General features: G+C 44.9%; 1 protein-coding gene across 1 annotated transcript; it reads left to right on the plus strand.

Moving 5' to 3' along the window:
- The first annotated feature begins 8,745 nt into the window (after positions 1-8,745).
- pth4 (parathyroid hormone 4) lies at positions 8,746-10,516 on the plus strand. Its single transcript, XM_062450701.1, has 3 exons — positions 8,746-8,843; positions 9,339-9,427; positions 9,758-10,516. The coding sequence occupies exons 2-3, from the start codon at positions 9,342-9,344 to the stop codon at positions 10,038-10,040; spliced, it is 369 nt and encodes a 122-aa protein (XP_062306685.1). The 5' UTR covers positions 8,746-8,843; positions 9,339-9,341; the 3' UTR covers positions 10,041-10,516.
- Positions 10,517-17,643: the final 7,127 nt, after the last annotated feature.

Below are 17,643 nucleotides of genomic sequence, written 5' to 3' on the forward strand. Positions count from 1 at the left end.
CCTCTTTTTCCCTCTGTGTCTTTCTCTCCCCCTCTCTCTTGCTCTCACTTTCCCTCTCTTTCCTTTTCTCTACTGTCTAATGTTCTCTCCTCTCTAGTTCCAATCATTCCTCCTGTCTGTCCGTTGGTCGACAGTGTTTCATTCTTGCTTGATTCCCTCCATCGTTTCTTCCTCCCTCAATCCCTCTGCTGGGATTTTTCTCTCCCTTACTCTTCTCCTCTTTCTGCTTCAATCACTTGCTCCCTCCCCCTTCTCTCTCTCTCTCCTTCCCTCTTTCCCTTCTGTTTCCTTCCCCTCCCTCCATCCCCTTTCTCCCTCCCTTCTCTTCTCTATCTCTCTCCTTTCCTCCCTACCTTCCCTTCTCTGTTCCCCTCCCTCCCCTTTGTCCCTCCCTCCCCCTTCTCTCTCTCTCCTTCCCCTCCCTCCATCCCCTTTCTCCCTCTCTCCCTCCCTCTCTCCCCCTTCTCTCTCTCTCCTCTCCCTTCTCTCTGTCTCCTTCCCCCTCCCTTCATTCCTCCATTTCTCTCCTTTGGTACTTTGCTTAACAGTGAACATTGCAGTGTAGACTGCCTGTCTGTTCTTTGAAGTTCCATCCTTTAGCAGAAAAACTGTGATGTCAGTAAAAATGGCACCAAAGAACCCATTCAGATGCACACTGTACCAATGCATGTATGCAGATGGTTTTTGATGCCTTTAAATATGATTGGAACATGCCAGTGTGGATATATACTGGCCATAAAGTTGATTTGCAGTAATGCATATGAAATGATATGGTGTGTGTGTGTAGTGTGTGTGAAATGAGGGAGGGAGGGTAGGGCATTGGCGGTTTTCAAAAGGAGCCTTGACGCCATTATTTGAGGCTCTGGGCAAGCTGATGCAGCTGACATGTTATGGAGATACACACCTACACACGCACACACACACACCTACTCACACATATTCATTCACAAGTCCATTCCTACAGTATATCACACACACACAGAGGAGTACAGTACACGGTGCACTGCTGTGTATCTTTCTCTCTCCCTCCATTTCTCTCTTCATTTGCCTCATCTGTCACCCTCACAATATCTCTCCCTCCATCCCATCTCTGGCTCTCTCTACCCCATTCCATTCACACTCCACTTCCCTCTCTCTATCTCTCCCCATTTCTCTCTTTCTCCCTCTCTCCCTTTTTCTTTCTCTCTATCCCTCTCTCTTCCTCTCGCTCGCCCTCTTTCTCCCTTCCAGAAATTAGTGGGAGGGAAACCCCCGTGTTCTCTCTGTACAGCAATCGATTGCACGAGACACCAAGGTGACCTTCATACACACACATAAACACATACACACATTATGTACAAAGGATAATGGGGCCAATGTGGAAGAGATGAGAAGAAGAATAAATTAAGGAAAAAAGAGAGAATGAGATTAGACAAAGGGAAATGGTGAGAAACGGAGGACAGAGAGATGGAGAGAGAACAGAAGCAGGCAGACAGCGGTAAAGAGAGAGAGAACACAGGAGACAGAGAGAACACAGGAGAGAGAGAGAGAGAACACAGGAGAGAGAGAGAGAACACAGGAGAGAGAGAGAACACAGGAGACAGAGAGAGAACACAGGAGACAGAGAGAACACAGGAGAGAGAGAGAGAACACAGGAGACAGAGAGAACACAGAAGAGAGAGAGAGAACACAGGAGAGAGAGAGAACACAGGAGAGAGAGAGAGAACACAGGAGAGAGAGAGAGAACACAGGAGACAGAGAGAACACAGAAGAGAGAGAGAGAACACAGGAGAGAGAGAGAACACAGGAGACAGAGAGAACACAGGAGAGAGAGAACACAGGATACAGAGAGAACACAGGAGAGAGAGAGAGAACACAGGTGAGAGAGAGAACACATGAGAGAGAGAGAGAACACAGGAGACAGAGAGAGAACACAGGAGACAGAGAGAGAACACAGGAGACAGAGAGAGAACACAGGAGAGAGAGAGAGAACACAGGAGAGAGAGAGAGAACACAGGGGAGAGAGAACACAGGAGAGAGAGAGAGAACACAGGAGAGAGAGAGAACACAGGAGAGAGAGAGAGAACACAGGAGAGAGAGAACACAGGAGACAGAGAGAGAACACAGGAGACAGAGAGAACACAGGAGAGAGAGAGAGAACACAGGAGAAAGAGAGTGAACACAGGAGACAGAGAGAACACAGGAGAGAGAGAGAGAACACAGGAGAGAGAGAGAACACAGGAGAGAGAGAGAACACAGGAGACAGAGAGAACACAGGAGAGAGAGAACACAGGATACAGAGAGAACACAGGAGTGAGAGAGAACACAGGAGAGAGAGAGAGAGAACACAGGAGAAAGAGAGAACACAGGAGAGAGAGAGAGAACACAGGAGACAGAGAGAGAACACAGGAGAGAGAGAACACAGGAGAGAGAGAGAGAACACAGGAGAGAGAGAGAACACAGGGGAGAGAGAACACAGGAGAGAGAGAGAGAACACAGGAGAGAGAGAGAACACAGGAGAGAGAGAGAGCACAGGGGTGAGAGAGAACACAGGAGAGAGAGAGAACACAGGAGAGAGAGAGAACACAGGAGAGAGAGAGAACACAGGAGAGAGAGAGAAATACCAGACAGCATTTCTTTGATACATTTGAATCCCTTGTACCATCGTTCACCACACTGTCTGATGATGAAAAGCTAAAAGTGCTCTTAGGGGAGGGACACACAGCCCCCCTATCTGGACGATTTCTAAAAGAGTGCCATGAAATCAGGGAAAACCTGAATGTAATGTGACCAGCCTTGAAATTATATTTGTAATATGTGTTGTCCATCTCAATGTAGCTATTTACTTAGGTTGTTTTTGTTTTGATTTGTTGTTTTCTGTTCTTGACACTTTGTTGTTACCACATGTTCCGGACAATACTGACTCGTTCCTTATGTTGTTTTTGAATGGTGTTATTGATGTATGGTTGTCTGTTGTTGTGCCTCTTGCTTTGGCAATACGGTTGTAATGACTGTCATGCTAATAAAGCCATATTGAATTGAATTGAGAGAGAGCACAGGAGTGAGAGAGAACACAGGAGAGAGAGAGAGCACAGGGGTGAGAGAGAACACAGGAGAGAGAGAGAGAGAGAGAGAGAGAGAGAGAGAGAGAGAGAGAGAGAGAGAGAGAGAGAGAGAGAGAGAGAGAGAGAGAGAGAGAGAGAGAGCACAGGGGTGAGAGAGAACACAGGAGTGAGAGAGAGAACACAGGAGAGAGAGAGAGAACACAGGAGTGAGAGAGAACACAGGAGAGAGAGAGAGAGAACACAGGAGAGAGAGAGAACACAGGAGAGAGAGAGAACACAGGAGACAGAGAGAGAACACAGGAGAGAGAGAGAACACAGGAGTGAGAGAGAACACAGGAGTGAGAGAGAACACAGGAGTGAGAGAGAACACAGGAGTGAGAGAGAACACAGGACAGAGAGAGAACACAGGAGTGAGAGAGAACACAGGAGTGAGAGACATGAGTCAGTTTGGGAAGAGGGAAGGAGGGCTTGTTATGTGGAGCTAAAGAGAGAGGGAAAGGAAGAGAGATGGAGCTGAGGAGGAGGAGAGATTGACATAGAGAGGGGGGAGCAGAGAAACAGAAAGGAGAGATGGAGAGAGGGAAGAGGAGGCAGGGAGGACAAGGAAAACAGCGATGAGGAAGGAAAGACTACAAAGTGGGATGAAGGAGGGAAGGAAGGAAGAGAGAGACAGAGATGTAAAACAGAGACAGATAAATAGGTTGTGTTTCTGTAATGCTCTTCTGCTTTAATCTATGAAATGTTGCTTCCTGATGATTTGGCAGCATTAATAATATGAATGCTTAAATGAATTGTAATACTACTACTAATAATGATAATAATAATAAGTTGATGGTGAGTTAATGGTTTTCATTGTTTTACTTACTGTCATACAGACATTGTTACATTATATAATGTAGTGTATAATATGAAAACTGCAGTTATATACTTGTGAAATGTAGTTACACGTATGTTAAATTATTTTGTGTGTATTTAAATATAAGACTGTATAAGGCTGTGAATTATATAAATAAGAAATATTTCTGTAATTCCACTGTTGCTTTGGCAATATGAACATTTGTTCTTTCATGCCAATAAAGCCCATTGAATGGAATTTATGTAAAACAGAGAGGGAGACAGAGATGTAAAATATATATATAGAGAGATGTAAAACAAAGAGACAGAGATGTAAAACACCAGACAGCATTTCTTTAATACATTTGAAACCCTTATACCATCGTTCACCACACTGTCCGATGATGAAAGATGAAAGTTCTCTTAGGGGAGGGACACAGCCTCCCTATCTGCACGATTTCTTAAAGAGTGCCATGAAATGAGGGGAAACCTGAGTGTATCGTAACCAGCCTTAACATTTTGCCTTGTATTTATTATATGTATTGTCCATTTCACTGTGTACAATTTTTTATTTTACTTTAGTTATTTTTGTTTTGAGAGAGAGACAGAGACAGAGAGAGACAGACAGAGAGACAGAGAGAGAGAGAGGCCGACAGAGAAAGAGAGAGAGAGATATATAGAGAGAGAAAGAGAGAGAGAACAGATCTAAAAGGGAGTGTAGAGTTGACATGCCTCCAGGCGTACATACAGAAAACACTTTGGTGCTCCTTATTGTTTACATGTCGACTTGTCTCTCTTTCTCCCTCCTCCTCCCTCTCACCCCACCTTTTCATGTCCCAATTAGTCACTGACGCGCTCGCTTCAAACGCCCCCCACATCCTCCTTCTCACACATACCAGAATATCAGCCTACACACTCTTACACACATGCAGACACAATGCACACACACACATGCAAATACTTCCTCCTACACAAACGCACACACAGAGATGGCAGGCGCTGTGTAGCAGGCAGAAGCAGGGCTAGAGAGCGGAGCAGCTTTTTCACACTGTTATTCATCAGGTGAGTCATGAGCGGTGCCTGGGAGAAAGGTTACACAGGTGTCAGAGTCTAGAGGAGGGAGAGAGCGAGATGCTGCTGTGTAATAAACACTATAACACACATGCTCTGTGTCAGCCATGTTTCAGAGCGGTGCTGTTTTCAGACTGTGACGAGTAGAGACAGGATGATCACGCCAGCCTAATGTGAAGCATGACACATTTACATGTACAATTTGTTTGCAAGCACACAGTTTTACCCAAAGTGACATACAAATAGAACCTCTTGAAAGTACAGCAGAGAATCAAGCATCAGAAATGCCTAGATCTACATTATTTCGGAGCTCAGAGTCAAGGACCTGTCTGTATTTTACCCTTGGCAAGGTGCTAACCCCAGGAACGAGTAACAGTAGAGGGAGACTGAGGAGGCCTTAGGAACGATCCAGAAGATTCTGTCAATGACTGGAGAATTAGTTTGCTATTTCCTGTTACCAAAATTGAGAACATCCACAGAGAAAATATGTGGCCTTCTGAAGGGGTTGAAAACAAATAACAGATTAATTTGTCTCAATCTCTTTTCATCTCCTCATTACTCCCAAAACAATCCTCTTAAAATATTAAATCACTGCTACGGTTAATTGGGAGAGATGGCATTGAGGTTTTAGTGGTATCTTTGGCATGATAGCTTGTCTGTTAGTGCCACTGTGTGGAGACCCTGGATATTACAATCTGGCCAGCAAGTCAGCTCACGGCTGTTTCCTTTTACTCACAAAACAATTAAAGCAGGTGATTCAAATGTAGAATTTTATATGGGAATCTATGTTGAATATTTTTGTCTAGTCTACATGGAGGTGCCTGGTAAGATAAATATAGGCAAGTAGTGAATTAGGGAACAGATTATTAAAATATTAATCATTATTGTTACGACCCTCCCTGGGCTGAGCGAACTGCAGAAGGCTTCCGATGTCTAGGGGCAAAGGAGGGTCTAACCACTAGCAGCCAACACGAACACAAACGAGGGTGTCGATATAACCGTGTGTTTATTGTACAAACAGATAAGGCGTCACAGGAGAACAAGGGGACCATGAACGGTGCCAAAGGAATGAAAACAATAAAAGTGCTAAATAACCTGCCTAACCCAAATAATGCCTCTCTATCAGAAAGTACATGGGGCGGCACCGTTCCTTGCCCAGTGTGGTAACAAGGGAGTTAGCTGCGTGATGGGAGTGTATACCCATGGGCGGCTGTCCCCTCTCTCCTGTGAGCGACCAATGAACAAAACGAAACACAAATGGTTCAGGCACGGACAAAGCTGACATGACATGCTACAGCACACACAGAACGCGGATGGATGACTGGTGATCGGAAGACAGTTCCGGTGTCTTAAAGGCAGCGGGGAAGACGGACGGGATCGGGATTGGGCGGAATCCGGATCGAGCACGGCTATACTAGCCAATCGCGGACAGCCACCTGCGGACAACGATAGGGAGCAGAACGAAAGGGAGGGGCAAATACAACAGGGCAGACCAACACTAACTGCAAGGCCCTGCAGGCCGTAACAATTATTGAAACACAACGGACTTTAGGAATCAAAAGATGTCTGTTTATTTTATATCAGAAGTTGGATGTTCAGCCTACAGAGCACCATTCATGTACGTAAAATGTTTTACCACAAGGTGGCGACATTTTGTATTATTGCAGCAGCAAACTTTCATTTATAACTGGTTCTTTCTATACCTTCATTCTAGATGTGAGTCAAAGTAATATGGTAGAAATGTAGCATCAGACTGTGAGAAGGACTCTGCAAGGTTTAGCCAGTCAAATGTGAAACATGGGAAGTGTAGTCTTAGTGTCAGTTCAGGAGTGTGTGTTTGTGGAACATGGGAAGTGTAGTCTTAGTGTCTGTCTTCAGGAGTGTGTGTTTGTGGAACATGGGAAGTGTAGTCTTACAGTGCGTGTCCACTGCAGCGACGCGATGCGAGCGACAACATGTTTTCCATTCATTTTCAATGGAGCCAGGCGAATCGCTTGCGTGGTGCATTGTGGGTAGCGACGCAACGCGACCAAGTTGAGATTTTCTTTATGCAAATGAGGAGCGATTTTTGCTAGCGATGGCCAATCGGAGTGTTTTGTTTCTCGTAACGTAGCAACCATGGTAAACATTTCTAGCTTTCTAGGTTTCAAGGTGGAGGAGAAACTAATCGTTTGTGTGGCTGCTTACCCAGTCCTGTACGATACATAGCTGTATTCGTACAGAGATGTTAATACAAAAAAAACGATGCATGGCGCAAGGTTGCCGAAGTTGTTGGTGCTTGTACTTTCAAATTCAGGCTAGTCACATTCCGTAACTTCGTTCTGTGGTAACTAGCTAGCTAGCCCGGCTGGAACTCCCTATCGTATCGACAGATTAGCAGAGACTTTGAGTAATATAATAATATATTATATAATAAAAGTTTTTACACATGTCAACGTGTATGTCTATTAAACAGTTTTGTATTTTGTATACAAGTTGTATTTTGATTGATGTTGCGAGTACGTAAACCCAAGTCTGCACACTTGGCCATGACAACTTCAACAGTGACTTTAGAGAACTACATTTTACATTAATCTGTTTGAAACGCCCCCGAGCGTGGTGAACTGTGGGAAGGCGAGCGATGGCAAGCGATTCGCGTCGCTGCAGTGGACACGCACTGTTAGTGTCAGTCATCAGGAGTGTATGTTTGTGGAACATGGGAAGTGTAGTTTATGTAAATGACTAAATGTAACGTAGTCTTAGTGTTAGTCATCAGGAAGTGAGGATCCTTCTCTCCTGCTCTGGGTTGTCCCTGGTGATGATGGCAGCACTGGTGCAATCACCATTCTTTATTTAGCTGATTGCCAGTCAGGGGCCTTCAGAGGAGAGAGAATGCAATGATAACACGGAGCCTTGCGCCAATGCTCTGCCCACGCACTCTCTCTTTCTGTAACTCTCTTTCTTTCTCACTTTTTCTTTCTCCATCACTCTCTTACTTTCTTACAGACATCTTTCCCTCATCCTCTCTCCCTTTCTCAGTGTCTTTTTTTCATGTCACTGCACTGTAACGGTAACGCCCTCCCTCTCCCCCACACACCCACCAGCTTCAGTGACAGCCTGCATTTTTCACAGAGGGAAACCTTCCTTATGAGGTGTTGTCAAGACGACTTTGTTTCCAATGGTGATTCTTTCAGCGGCGTGCTAATGTCAGGTTGGGTGGACGGCTTCATTAGGGGCTGTGGAGTTACAAACCTGGTGAATAACTCCAGGGGTCAGGCATCTTAACTACAGACAGGAGGTGTGTGTGTGCGTGTGACAAATGTATCCCTTCAACCACTCTCTTGGCTTGCTGTTTGGTCCTGTTGTCTAAGAGCGTTCTAAGAAGCTCTTAGCGTTAAGAGCTTCTTAACGAATCTGGGAAACCCTGCCATTAACATGCAACGTGTGTAAATGTACAATGTTAATTGTTAGTAACTCCAGCTTAGTCAATGTACTCTTCGGTACTTTCATTTCTGCTTAAATCTGACAATGTAAACAACCTGTTTCTAAAACAGTTTAATATCAAAAGTGGGCAATAAAAGTCCCCAAATTGTTTTTCTACCACTTACTGTACTTGGTATTCTAAGCTCACAGGAGAAAACTGCTTTAGTTTAGGGTTGCTTTACAGATGAGGTCCAACTTTAGCATATCAAACAGATTTGTGGCCACATTCATTAATTCTGTAAGAATGGAGAGGGGGAGGGCTGTGAGAAGGTGTGTGTGTGTCAGAAGGGGCAGGCTATATAACAGGCCTAACATCACACTGGTTGAAGAGTGACAGAAGCTGGAGACTGACTGCACCCTGCCTGTCTGACAGAACGTACCTCAAACTACTCTGAACTCCTGACAAAGGCAGCGTGGAAGAAAAAGTGATTGGTAATGACTTTTTCTTGGTTATTTTGTACAATTTCTGTTATTTCCTCCTTTATCCAGGAGGCAGTTGATGAAGACTTAACTTGTCTGAGCATGTTTATAAACATGTTTAGGTGTCTGCTATAGTTCCCAAAGTAGTTTGAGCACTGGCAAAAGAAACATTGAAGCTTTGACTGTTAAATTATGACATACAAAAAAACAAGTGTCCACAAGGGAGTTTAAAAGTGAACAGATTGACTGCAACAAAACTTATGGTGCAGTTGTGGTGTGAGAACTGTCCTCACAGAAGTATAGAAGAGTTCACTGTATCAGTGAGATCAGAGCATAGAAAAAGGGATTTGTGGAAATACTATTTTTGTTTTTATTGTGTATGTAAACAAAATAATTCACTGACATTTGGTTTTAATTTTGACTGCCTGCAGTGTCATGTTCAACCTTGAAACTGACCTATCAACAGTTGAACCTACTATGAACTAGGATCGTACTGTTTTGTTGCAGACGATGGTGTTACCCCTCAAGCCTGTGCAGATGCTCGCTCTAATGGTTCTAGTTGTCTTCACGATCAGCCAGTGTCAGGAGACTGAGAGGTGAGTGGCTCACATCGGAGAAGACACAGCACGCTTGTCTGGAATGTCCTCTTTCTTCTGCACATTGATCCACAGCTGGATTACATGTGATCAATGTTAGGATGCGACACCAGCATAAGGCAACGGTCTAAATGCAAAATGTATTTCCGATATGAAAAGAAAACTTCTGAAAAAAAGTCTCCTTACATTTTCAGCAAACGTATCTCCGTTTTCTTTCTTGATTTCTTTTTTTCTTTCAGACTATTTTGCTTTTTCCTTAGATGTAGTGTTGGTGTAAATCGTTCTCGTGACATGAATAACCATCCCGGTGTTGTGTCTCCTGTGTTCCAGCCGTCGGGCCGTGACGGAGCACCAGCTTATGCACGACCGTGGACGGACCATCCAGAGCCTGAAGAGACTCATCTGGCTGTCCAGCGCCATGGAGGGTCTCCACACCGCCCAGACCCGCTCCGCCCTCTACCCACCATCCTTCGCGCTCAGCCAGGGGCCCGTCTCAGGCCTCGCCCCCTTCCCCGCCAAGCAGGACAGCGGCCCCTCCAGGGGAGCGATGGAAAGCCTTCTGAGAGACTTCTTCAACCCCCATCTCAGTGGACTCTCTGAGGGAGAGCCCTAGCCCCCCAGCCCACCCCCCCCCCCCCAACACACACACGCACACACACTCTAAACTCATCATATAGCAACACTAAACACACATTCAAAATGCTAGCTTTTTTTTCCACTAGCAAACCTCTTCAAAACATACCAATGACATTCTCTTTCCTAAGACATCCCAACCAAAACCAAACCTGCCTAACTAATAGAAGCAAGCTACTTTCTCCACCTCACTTGTGAGCTTCAAATATGACTTTAGCCATGCCAGAGCTGCTTTGGTGTTGTGGTATTTTGAGTGGGATGATGATGTGCAACATATAGATGCTCCAGAGTCCTCTTTCTAAACTCATCAGTGTTCAACCTGAGAATTGTATTTCATGTGTGTTAAAAGATAACTGTCAAATTATGTAGGATTACTTGATGTTAATGATTAATTATCATTATATGTTAATCAAATGATTATTTAAAATGGAACTGTATGCATGTATCTTGTAAATTCTGAACAAGCACAATGTGCATCTGAAATTAAATAAAAACATTTTCTTTTATCTGCTGTAAAATCATTTTGATCATTGAGCTTTTACTTTAACCCTTGTGCTGCCTTCGGGTCACATGACCCAAAGGTTCATAACGAACCACCGTTGTGTTTACCCAATTTTACCCAATACAAAAACAAATAACGATTATTTTCTTTTAACCATTGCAATGTGGGGGGTCTGAGACAGCCCGACAGTTAAAAGAAAATGCTTCACTTTGTTTTTGTAGGAGGTAAATTTGTCGCAATACGACGGTGGGTCACAATGACTGATGGGTCAGAATGACCCGAAGATAACACAAGGGTTAAACTGGTATTGTTTAATATGAATCTTTACCTGTATTTACACTGTTTAGCATAAATGTTGGGTTAGAATTATATTATAAAACAGGTTTGGTGATGTGTATAGTTTTGGGAGATAATATAAACTTTAGCAAACATTCAGAAATGGATTTGCCTTAAGGAAATTAATAACACCCTACAATATTTAGAGATAAAACAAATTTGTTTTAATATCCATAATGGGTGCACTGTATCTATAGATATATATCTCTATATATCAACATCTGTAAGATTTAGTCATAATAATGAATGTGCTTTAGCTGATTGCATTTAACCAAGTTACATTTGTTGATCTTTGACCGTTTTCAATATTAGAATTAGAATATCAGCTGGAATACTGTGAGTTCTGATAGAAGGCTTTGCCATTCATGTTGCCGCACAGCTAATGGTGTTGCAAAGCAGTTCCAAAACATAAGTGCACGTCGCACTGGACTCAAACCTCAACTACCGTTGGAGAGTGAAAATAGTTTGCTGTGGTCTTTGTAAGTGTTGGAAAGTCCTGTGGAAAGGTCCAGAAAGGTGCAGTGCAAGGAAGAAGCTCAAAATAAAACAGGATTCAAACAGACAGGAGAACCAAGAGGAACCAGGAGATTGAGATGAAAAGTAAATGGTGGATGAGATGAAAGTCCAAATAAATGGTTGTTTCCTGAAACATTTACATTTACATTTATTCATTTAGCAGACGCTTTTATCCAAACCGACTTCCAAGAGAGAGCTTTACAAAGTGCATAGGTCACTGATAACAACAAGATAGCCCCAAAAACATTGCGGGTAGCCAAAACATGAAGCACATATTGTGAACAACCAAAATAAGTGCCAAAGGGAAGAACCACAAGAGCATGTAGTTAAACAAGTTACAATTAAACAACATGAATCGCTATAAGTGCAAGTGTACCTGTAGAAAAGCAAGCAACAGTAAAAAATATTTCAACAATTTAAATCAGTTACCACTAACCAACAAGAGCAGCAAGGCTCTAAGCAAGAGTCATTGCGATCCTTGAGGAAACTAACATGGGGGTCCAGCAAACCATTCCTAAGTACCGTTGTACTCCCGGAACAAGTGCGTCTTGAGCCTTTTCTTGAAGGTGGGGAGACAGTCAGTGTCTCTGATGGATGTGGGGAGTTGATTCCACCACTGGGGGGCCAGACAGGAGAAGAGCTTGTGTTGGGACCGGGCGCTCTTGAGCGGTGGGACCACCAGGCGGTTGTCTGAAGAAGACCGTAGGTGGCGGGTGGGGGTGTAAGGCTGCAGGAGAGACTTGATGTAGTCGGGTGCAGTCCCGTTCACTGCTCGGAAGGTCAGTACCAGGGTCTTGAATCTGATGCGGGCCGTGATGGGTAGCCAGTGGAGGGAGATTTACATTTATGCATGATGAGGAGCGGGTAACATGGGAGCGTCTAAGTAGATTGTAGACCAGACGGGCCGCCGCGTTCTGAATCCTCTGGAGAGGGCGGGTTGCGCATGCTGGGAGACCGGCGAGCAGCGAGTTGCAGTAGTCCAACTTGGAGAGGACAAGTGCTTGGACTAGCAGCTGGGTGGAGTGCTCAGACAGGTATCTCCTGATCTGACGGATGTTGTAGAGGGTGAATCTACACGACTGGGAGACCGCAGCAATGTGGGCTGTGAGGGAGAGCTCGTCATCCATGGTAACTCCAAGGTTCCTGACAGAGGATGAAGGGGTCACTGTCGCAGATCCCAGGGTGATTGAGAGATCGTGGGAGATGGAGGGTTTGGCCGGGATTATGAGGAGTTCTGTTTTGGCGAGGTTCAGCTGGAGGTGGTGCTCGGTCATCCAGGCAGAGATGTCTGTGAGGCAGGCCTCAATCCTAGCTGAGATCGGATCGGTCGGGGGGAACGACAGGTACAGCTGTGTGTCGTCAGTGTAGCAGTGGTAGGAGAAGCCATGGGAGGTGATGATTGGTCCAAGTGAGGTGGTGTACAGAGAGAAGAGGAGGGGTCCAAGGACGGAGCCCTGTGGGACACCAGTGAAGAGCTGGCGAGGGCCTGACAGTTTGCATCCCCAGGAGACCTGGTAGGATCTTCCCGAAAGGTAGGATGAGATCCACTGGAGTGCAGTGCCAGTGATGCCCATCTCAGAAAGTCTGGAGAGCAGGATCTGGTGGTTAACCGTATCAAACGCCGCAGAAAGGTCCAGCAGAATGATGACGGATGACCTCGAAGCCGCTCTGGCAGACTGGAGGGCAGTGATGACTGACAGGAGGGCAGTGATGACTGACAGGAGGGCAGTCTCTGTGGAGTGGCCAGTCTTGAAGCCCGATTGGTTGGGGTCAAGCAGGTTGTTCTGAGAGAGGAAGTTTGACAGTTGGTTAGATACAGCACGTTCAATTGTTTTTGAAAAGAAGGGTAACAGTGATACTGGTCTGTAGTTCTGGAGGACAGCAGGGTTAAGGGAGGGTTTTTTGAGTAGAGGGGTAACTCTGGCCTGTTTGAAGGCAAAGGGGAAGGTACCAGAGGTAAGAGATTAGGACATGGAGAAGAAAAGTTATGATGGAGGGGGAGATGGTTTGAAAGAGAGGGGAGGGGACAGGATCAAGGGGACAGGTGGTGGGGCGATGAGAGAGAATGAGGTCAGAGATCTCTGCCTCGGACAGGGGAGAGAAAGAGTTTAGACATTTAGTTGGGTCAGTCATGGAGGGTGAGAGGGTAGGGAAGGTGGGTTCAGGGAACCGACTGCTAATGTCGGCGACTTTTTTCTCAAAGAAGGAGGAGAAGTCGTCTGCTGTCAGGGTGGAGGGGGGGGGGTGGGGGAGCTGGGTTAAGAAGGGTGGAGAAGGTAGAGAAAAGTTTGTGGGGGTTTGAAGCAGAGAAACCACAATTGTTTAAGAAGTTCAACATTTTAAAAGCTTTTTGTCCACTTCTCTTTCTGGGTGATCAAGCGGGAAGTGTGTTTCTTCCCGTGTGTGTGTGTGTATGTATGTATGTGTGTGGCCTTCTGCATGGCGGCTGATCCTGAAGCTCTAAAGGTGTGTCTCTGAGGACTGAAATCCTCTAGTCTCCAGGAAGCAGTGGGCCAGCCTGTGGACTTACAGGGCAGAGTTGAAGATCTGAAGAACGACCATAAACCATAGCTATGTCATCTCAGTTCTTTGCACAAATCAGTATCACTCGGTGTCTGTTAGCCAAACAAACTATGACAGTTACAGCTGTTAGACCGTGATCTGTTTCACCTGTATTATGTTTGTCTCCACCGCCTCCAGGTGTCTCCCGTCTTCCTTCCTACCCTCATTTATCCATGTTTTCTGTTTGGGGCCAGTTTTTGTTTGTCAAGCCTACAGTACCAGCTCTACCTCCTTTAGTATTTTCTACCTCTTATTGACCCTGGTCCTTACATCCTGCCTGCCATGACTTCGAATCTGCCTGCTGCCCTGTACCTGAATGACTGGATCTGTGGATTACGACCCTAGCCTGCCCTGAATATTCTTTGGCTTGCCCCCTTGTACCTTGAATGAACCACAAACTTACAACCAGTGTGCGGTGTGTGATATCTGTTTCTAACTAGTTGAATATGATTACAGACCTGTGTCTCCAGTTTGCAAAGTGGATTCCCCAGTCCAGCAGACAGCAGCTTCATGCCTGAATCCCCCAGGTTGTTTTTACTCAAGTCCAGCTCTGTCAGATCTGAGGAGGGGAGAGCTGAGGACAGCGCTTCACAGCACCGTTCTGAGAGGTTACAGTCATTCAGCCTTCATGACATAAGGAGAACATGAGACATCATCAGAGTTTGTACGATAATCAAATATTACCAAAAAATATGTCCTAAATCATATTATTGTTCAAATTCTTCAAATGTCTTATACATACAGGACAGTTTTGGAGTCATTAACCACTGGGAGCAACCTCAGAAGACCTTCCTCTGATCTGGAGTATCAGGTCAAACACGTCCATCTTCTCTTCTGAAGTCAGCAACACTGAAGTCAGCAACACTCTGGTCTGAAGACCAGAGCTATTCACTGTGTAGATGAGAGCTCCTCACTGGAAAGACTTCCTGAGCTCAGGTACTGTTGGATCTCCTCCACCAGAGAATGGTCATTCAGTTCATTCAGACAGTGGAACAGATTCATGCATCTCTCTGGAGAGGGATTCTCTCCTTGATTTATCTGACTGTTTTCTCATGGCTCTGTGTGTTGCTTCTTGTCTGAGTCAGTAGGCCTCGTAAGTCAGTCTGATTGGACTCCATTGAGAGGCCCAGGAGGAAGCGGAGGAAAAGGTCCAGTTGTCCATTCTTACTCTGCAAGGCCTTGTCCACAGCAGTCTTGCAGAGGTGGACGTCAGATGTGACTGAGGTGGACTGAGACATCAGATTCTCATTTTTGTTGATGAATGAGAGAAACACAAACACAGCAGCCAGAAACTCCTGAAAACTCAGATGGACAAAGCAGAAGACCTTATCTTGGAAGACTTTAACATCCTGTCTGAAGATCTGTGTGAACACTCCTGAGTACACTTAGGCATCACGGACATCAATGCCACATTCTGTCAGGTCTTTCTCATATAAAAATCAGGTTGACTGTGTTCAGCTGGTGAAAGGTGTAATAGAATGTTAGGATGTATGTACATTTAATGTTTTTTAAATGTGGTTCGTGCTGGAACATCAACTTATGTTGTCTGTAGGAAGGGGAGATAATTAAGCTGAGTTTGTAGAAGGTTGAGAGGTTGTAAAGTGTTAATCAAATCAAAATGTATTTGTATAGCCCTTTTTACACGCAAGCATGTCACAGAGGGCTTCACATATGCCCATAGAACTGCCCCTTAAGCAACCTAAACCCTGAAGGAAGACAAGGAAAAACTCCCAGAAAAACTCACTGCAGGAGAAAAAATGGAAGAAACCTTGGGAGGAGCAATTCAGTGAGGGATCCCCTCCTCCAGAGACGGTTGGTGAAGAGAGGAGCAGAACACAGGCTTAACATAGTCATACAGCAGGGAAGTGTCAATGGGTTTTGAACACAGTCATATTAGAATGAAATCCCCACCGGTCAAGTGTGGACTAGTGCAGCAATTTAGCAGAGCAAAAAAAAGGGTATTTGATGCAGCCCTAGACACAAAGACAGCACCAGCCCCCCTCGGTTGGAACATGAAATCTGTTCCAGGGGAAAGAACTCTAAAATAAGTTATATTTATAGAATAAGGGTGAGAATGCCCCGTCCCCCGTTGTCACCAACTAGTAACGGAAACTATAACAATAACAATATACAGTAACAGGTTTACTATATTTGTAAAATCTAGACGGGGCAACGTGAACATATAGAAGCTTTAATTGCAATTTAAAAGTTACATGTGATACACACAGAGAAACACACACTCAGGTTTACATAGAAAGTACATACACACATATGTATCTTTAGCAGTCATAAAATTGACTAAACAAGAACGTTTTTAACCTAATTTTGAATGTCGAAACAGTATCAGCCTCCTTAATTGAGACAGGTAATTTGTTCCAGAGAAGAGGTGCTCTATATGAGAACGCCCTGCCTCCAGCAGTTTTTTCTTAATTTTGGGAACCACCAGATAGCCGGCATCTTGAGATCTAAGTGTCCTTGCAGGGTGATAGGGTGCAAGGAGACCAGAGAGGTAAAGTGGTGCCAATCCATGCAGAGATTTGTAGGTTAGTAGTAGAAAATCAGAACTTTGTACTTTGAAATCAGCTCTGGCTTGGACAGACATGGTAGCAGTGTCTGGTCATGTGACCTACAGACATGATAGCAGTGTCTGGTCATGTGACCTATATACAGACATGGTAGCAGTGTCTGGTCATGTGACCTACAGACATGATAGCAGTGTCTGGTCATGTGACCTATATACAGACATGGTAGCAGTGTCTGGTCATGTGACCTACAGACATGATAGCAGTGTCTGGTCATGTGACCTATATACAAACATGATAGCAGTGTCTGGTCATGTGACCTATATACAGACATGGTAGCAGTGTCTGGTCATGTGACCTACAGACATGATAGCAGTGTCTGGTCATGTGACCTATATACAGACATGGTAGCAGTAGGTGTGTTCGACTTCATGCAGCACCGGCGGCGCCGACAGCCGGCTGCAGCCGGCTGCCTTGAAGTTGAGAATGCCATTGGCTGCTTCAAGTCAGCCGGGCTGCAGGTGGCTGCAGGCGACACCGGCGCTGCATGAAGTCGAACGAACCTAGTGTCTGGTCATGTAGACTATATACAGACATGGTAGCAGTGTCTGGTCATGGAGACTATATACAGACATGGTAGATTTAGATTTAGTCATTTAGCAGACTAGACTTACAGTAAGTACAGGGACATTCCCCCCGAGGCAAGTAGGGTGACATGGTAGCAGTGCACATGGTAGCAGTGTCTGGTCATGTAGACTATATACAGACATGGTAGCAGTATCTGGTCATGTAGACTATATACAGACATGGTAGCAGTGTCTGGTCATGGAGACTATATACAGACATGGTAGCAGTGTCTGGTCATGGAGACTATATACAGATATGGTAGCAGTATCTGGTCATGTAGACTATATACAGACATGGTAGCAGTGTCTGGTCATGTAGACTATATACAGACATGGTAGCAGTGTCTCATCATGGAGACTATATACAGACATGGTAGCAGTGTCTCATCATGGAGACTATATACAGACATGGTAGCAGTGTCTCATCATGGAGACTATATACAGACATGGTAGCAGTGTCTCATCATGGAGACTATATACAGACATGGTAGCAGTGTCTCATCATGGAGACTATATACA

The sequence above is a fragment of the Osmerus eperlanus genome, chromosome 1, assembly GCF_963692335.1.
Source record: "Osmerus eperlanus chromosome 1, fOsmEpe2.1, whole genome shotgun sequence".
In the NCBI taxonomy this organism is placed as follows: Eukaryota; Metazoa; Chordata; class Actinopteri; order Osmeriformes; family Osmeridae; genus Osmerus; species Osmerus eperlanus.

What these genes read in the sequence shown, in the direction of transcription:
- pth4 (XM_062450701.1), top strand. Translation starts at nt 9,342, where the DNA reads ATGGTGTTACCCCTCAAGCCTGTGCAGATGCTCGCTCTAATGGTTCTA. An exon ending in CAGTGTCAGGAGACTGAGAG is followed by an intron (nt 9,428 to 9,757) that starts GTGAGTGGCTCA and finishes CCTGTGTTCCAG; the next exon opens with CCGTCGGGCCGTGACGGAGC.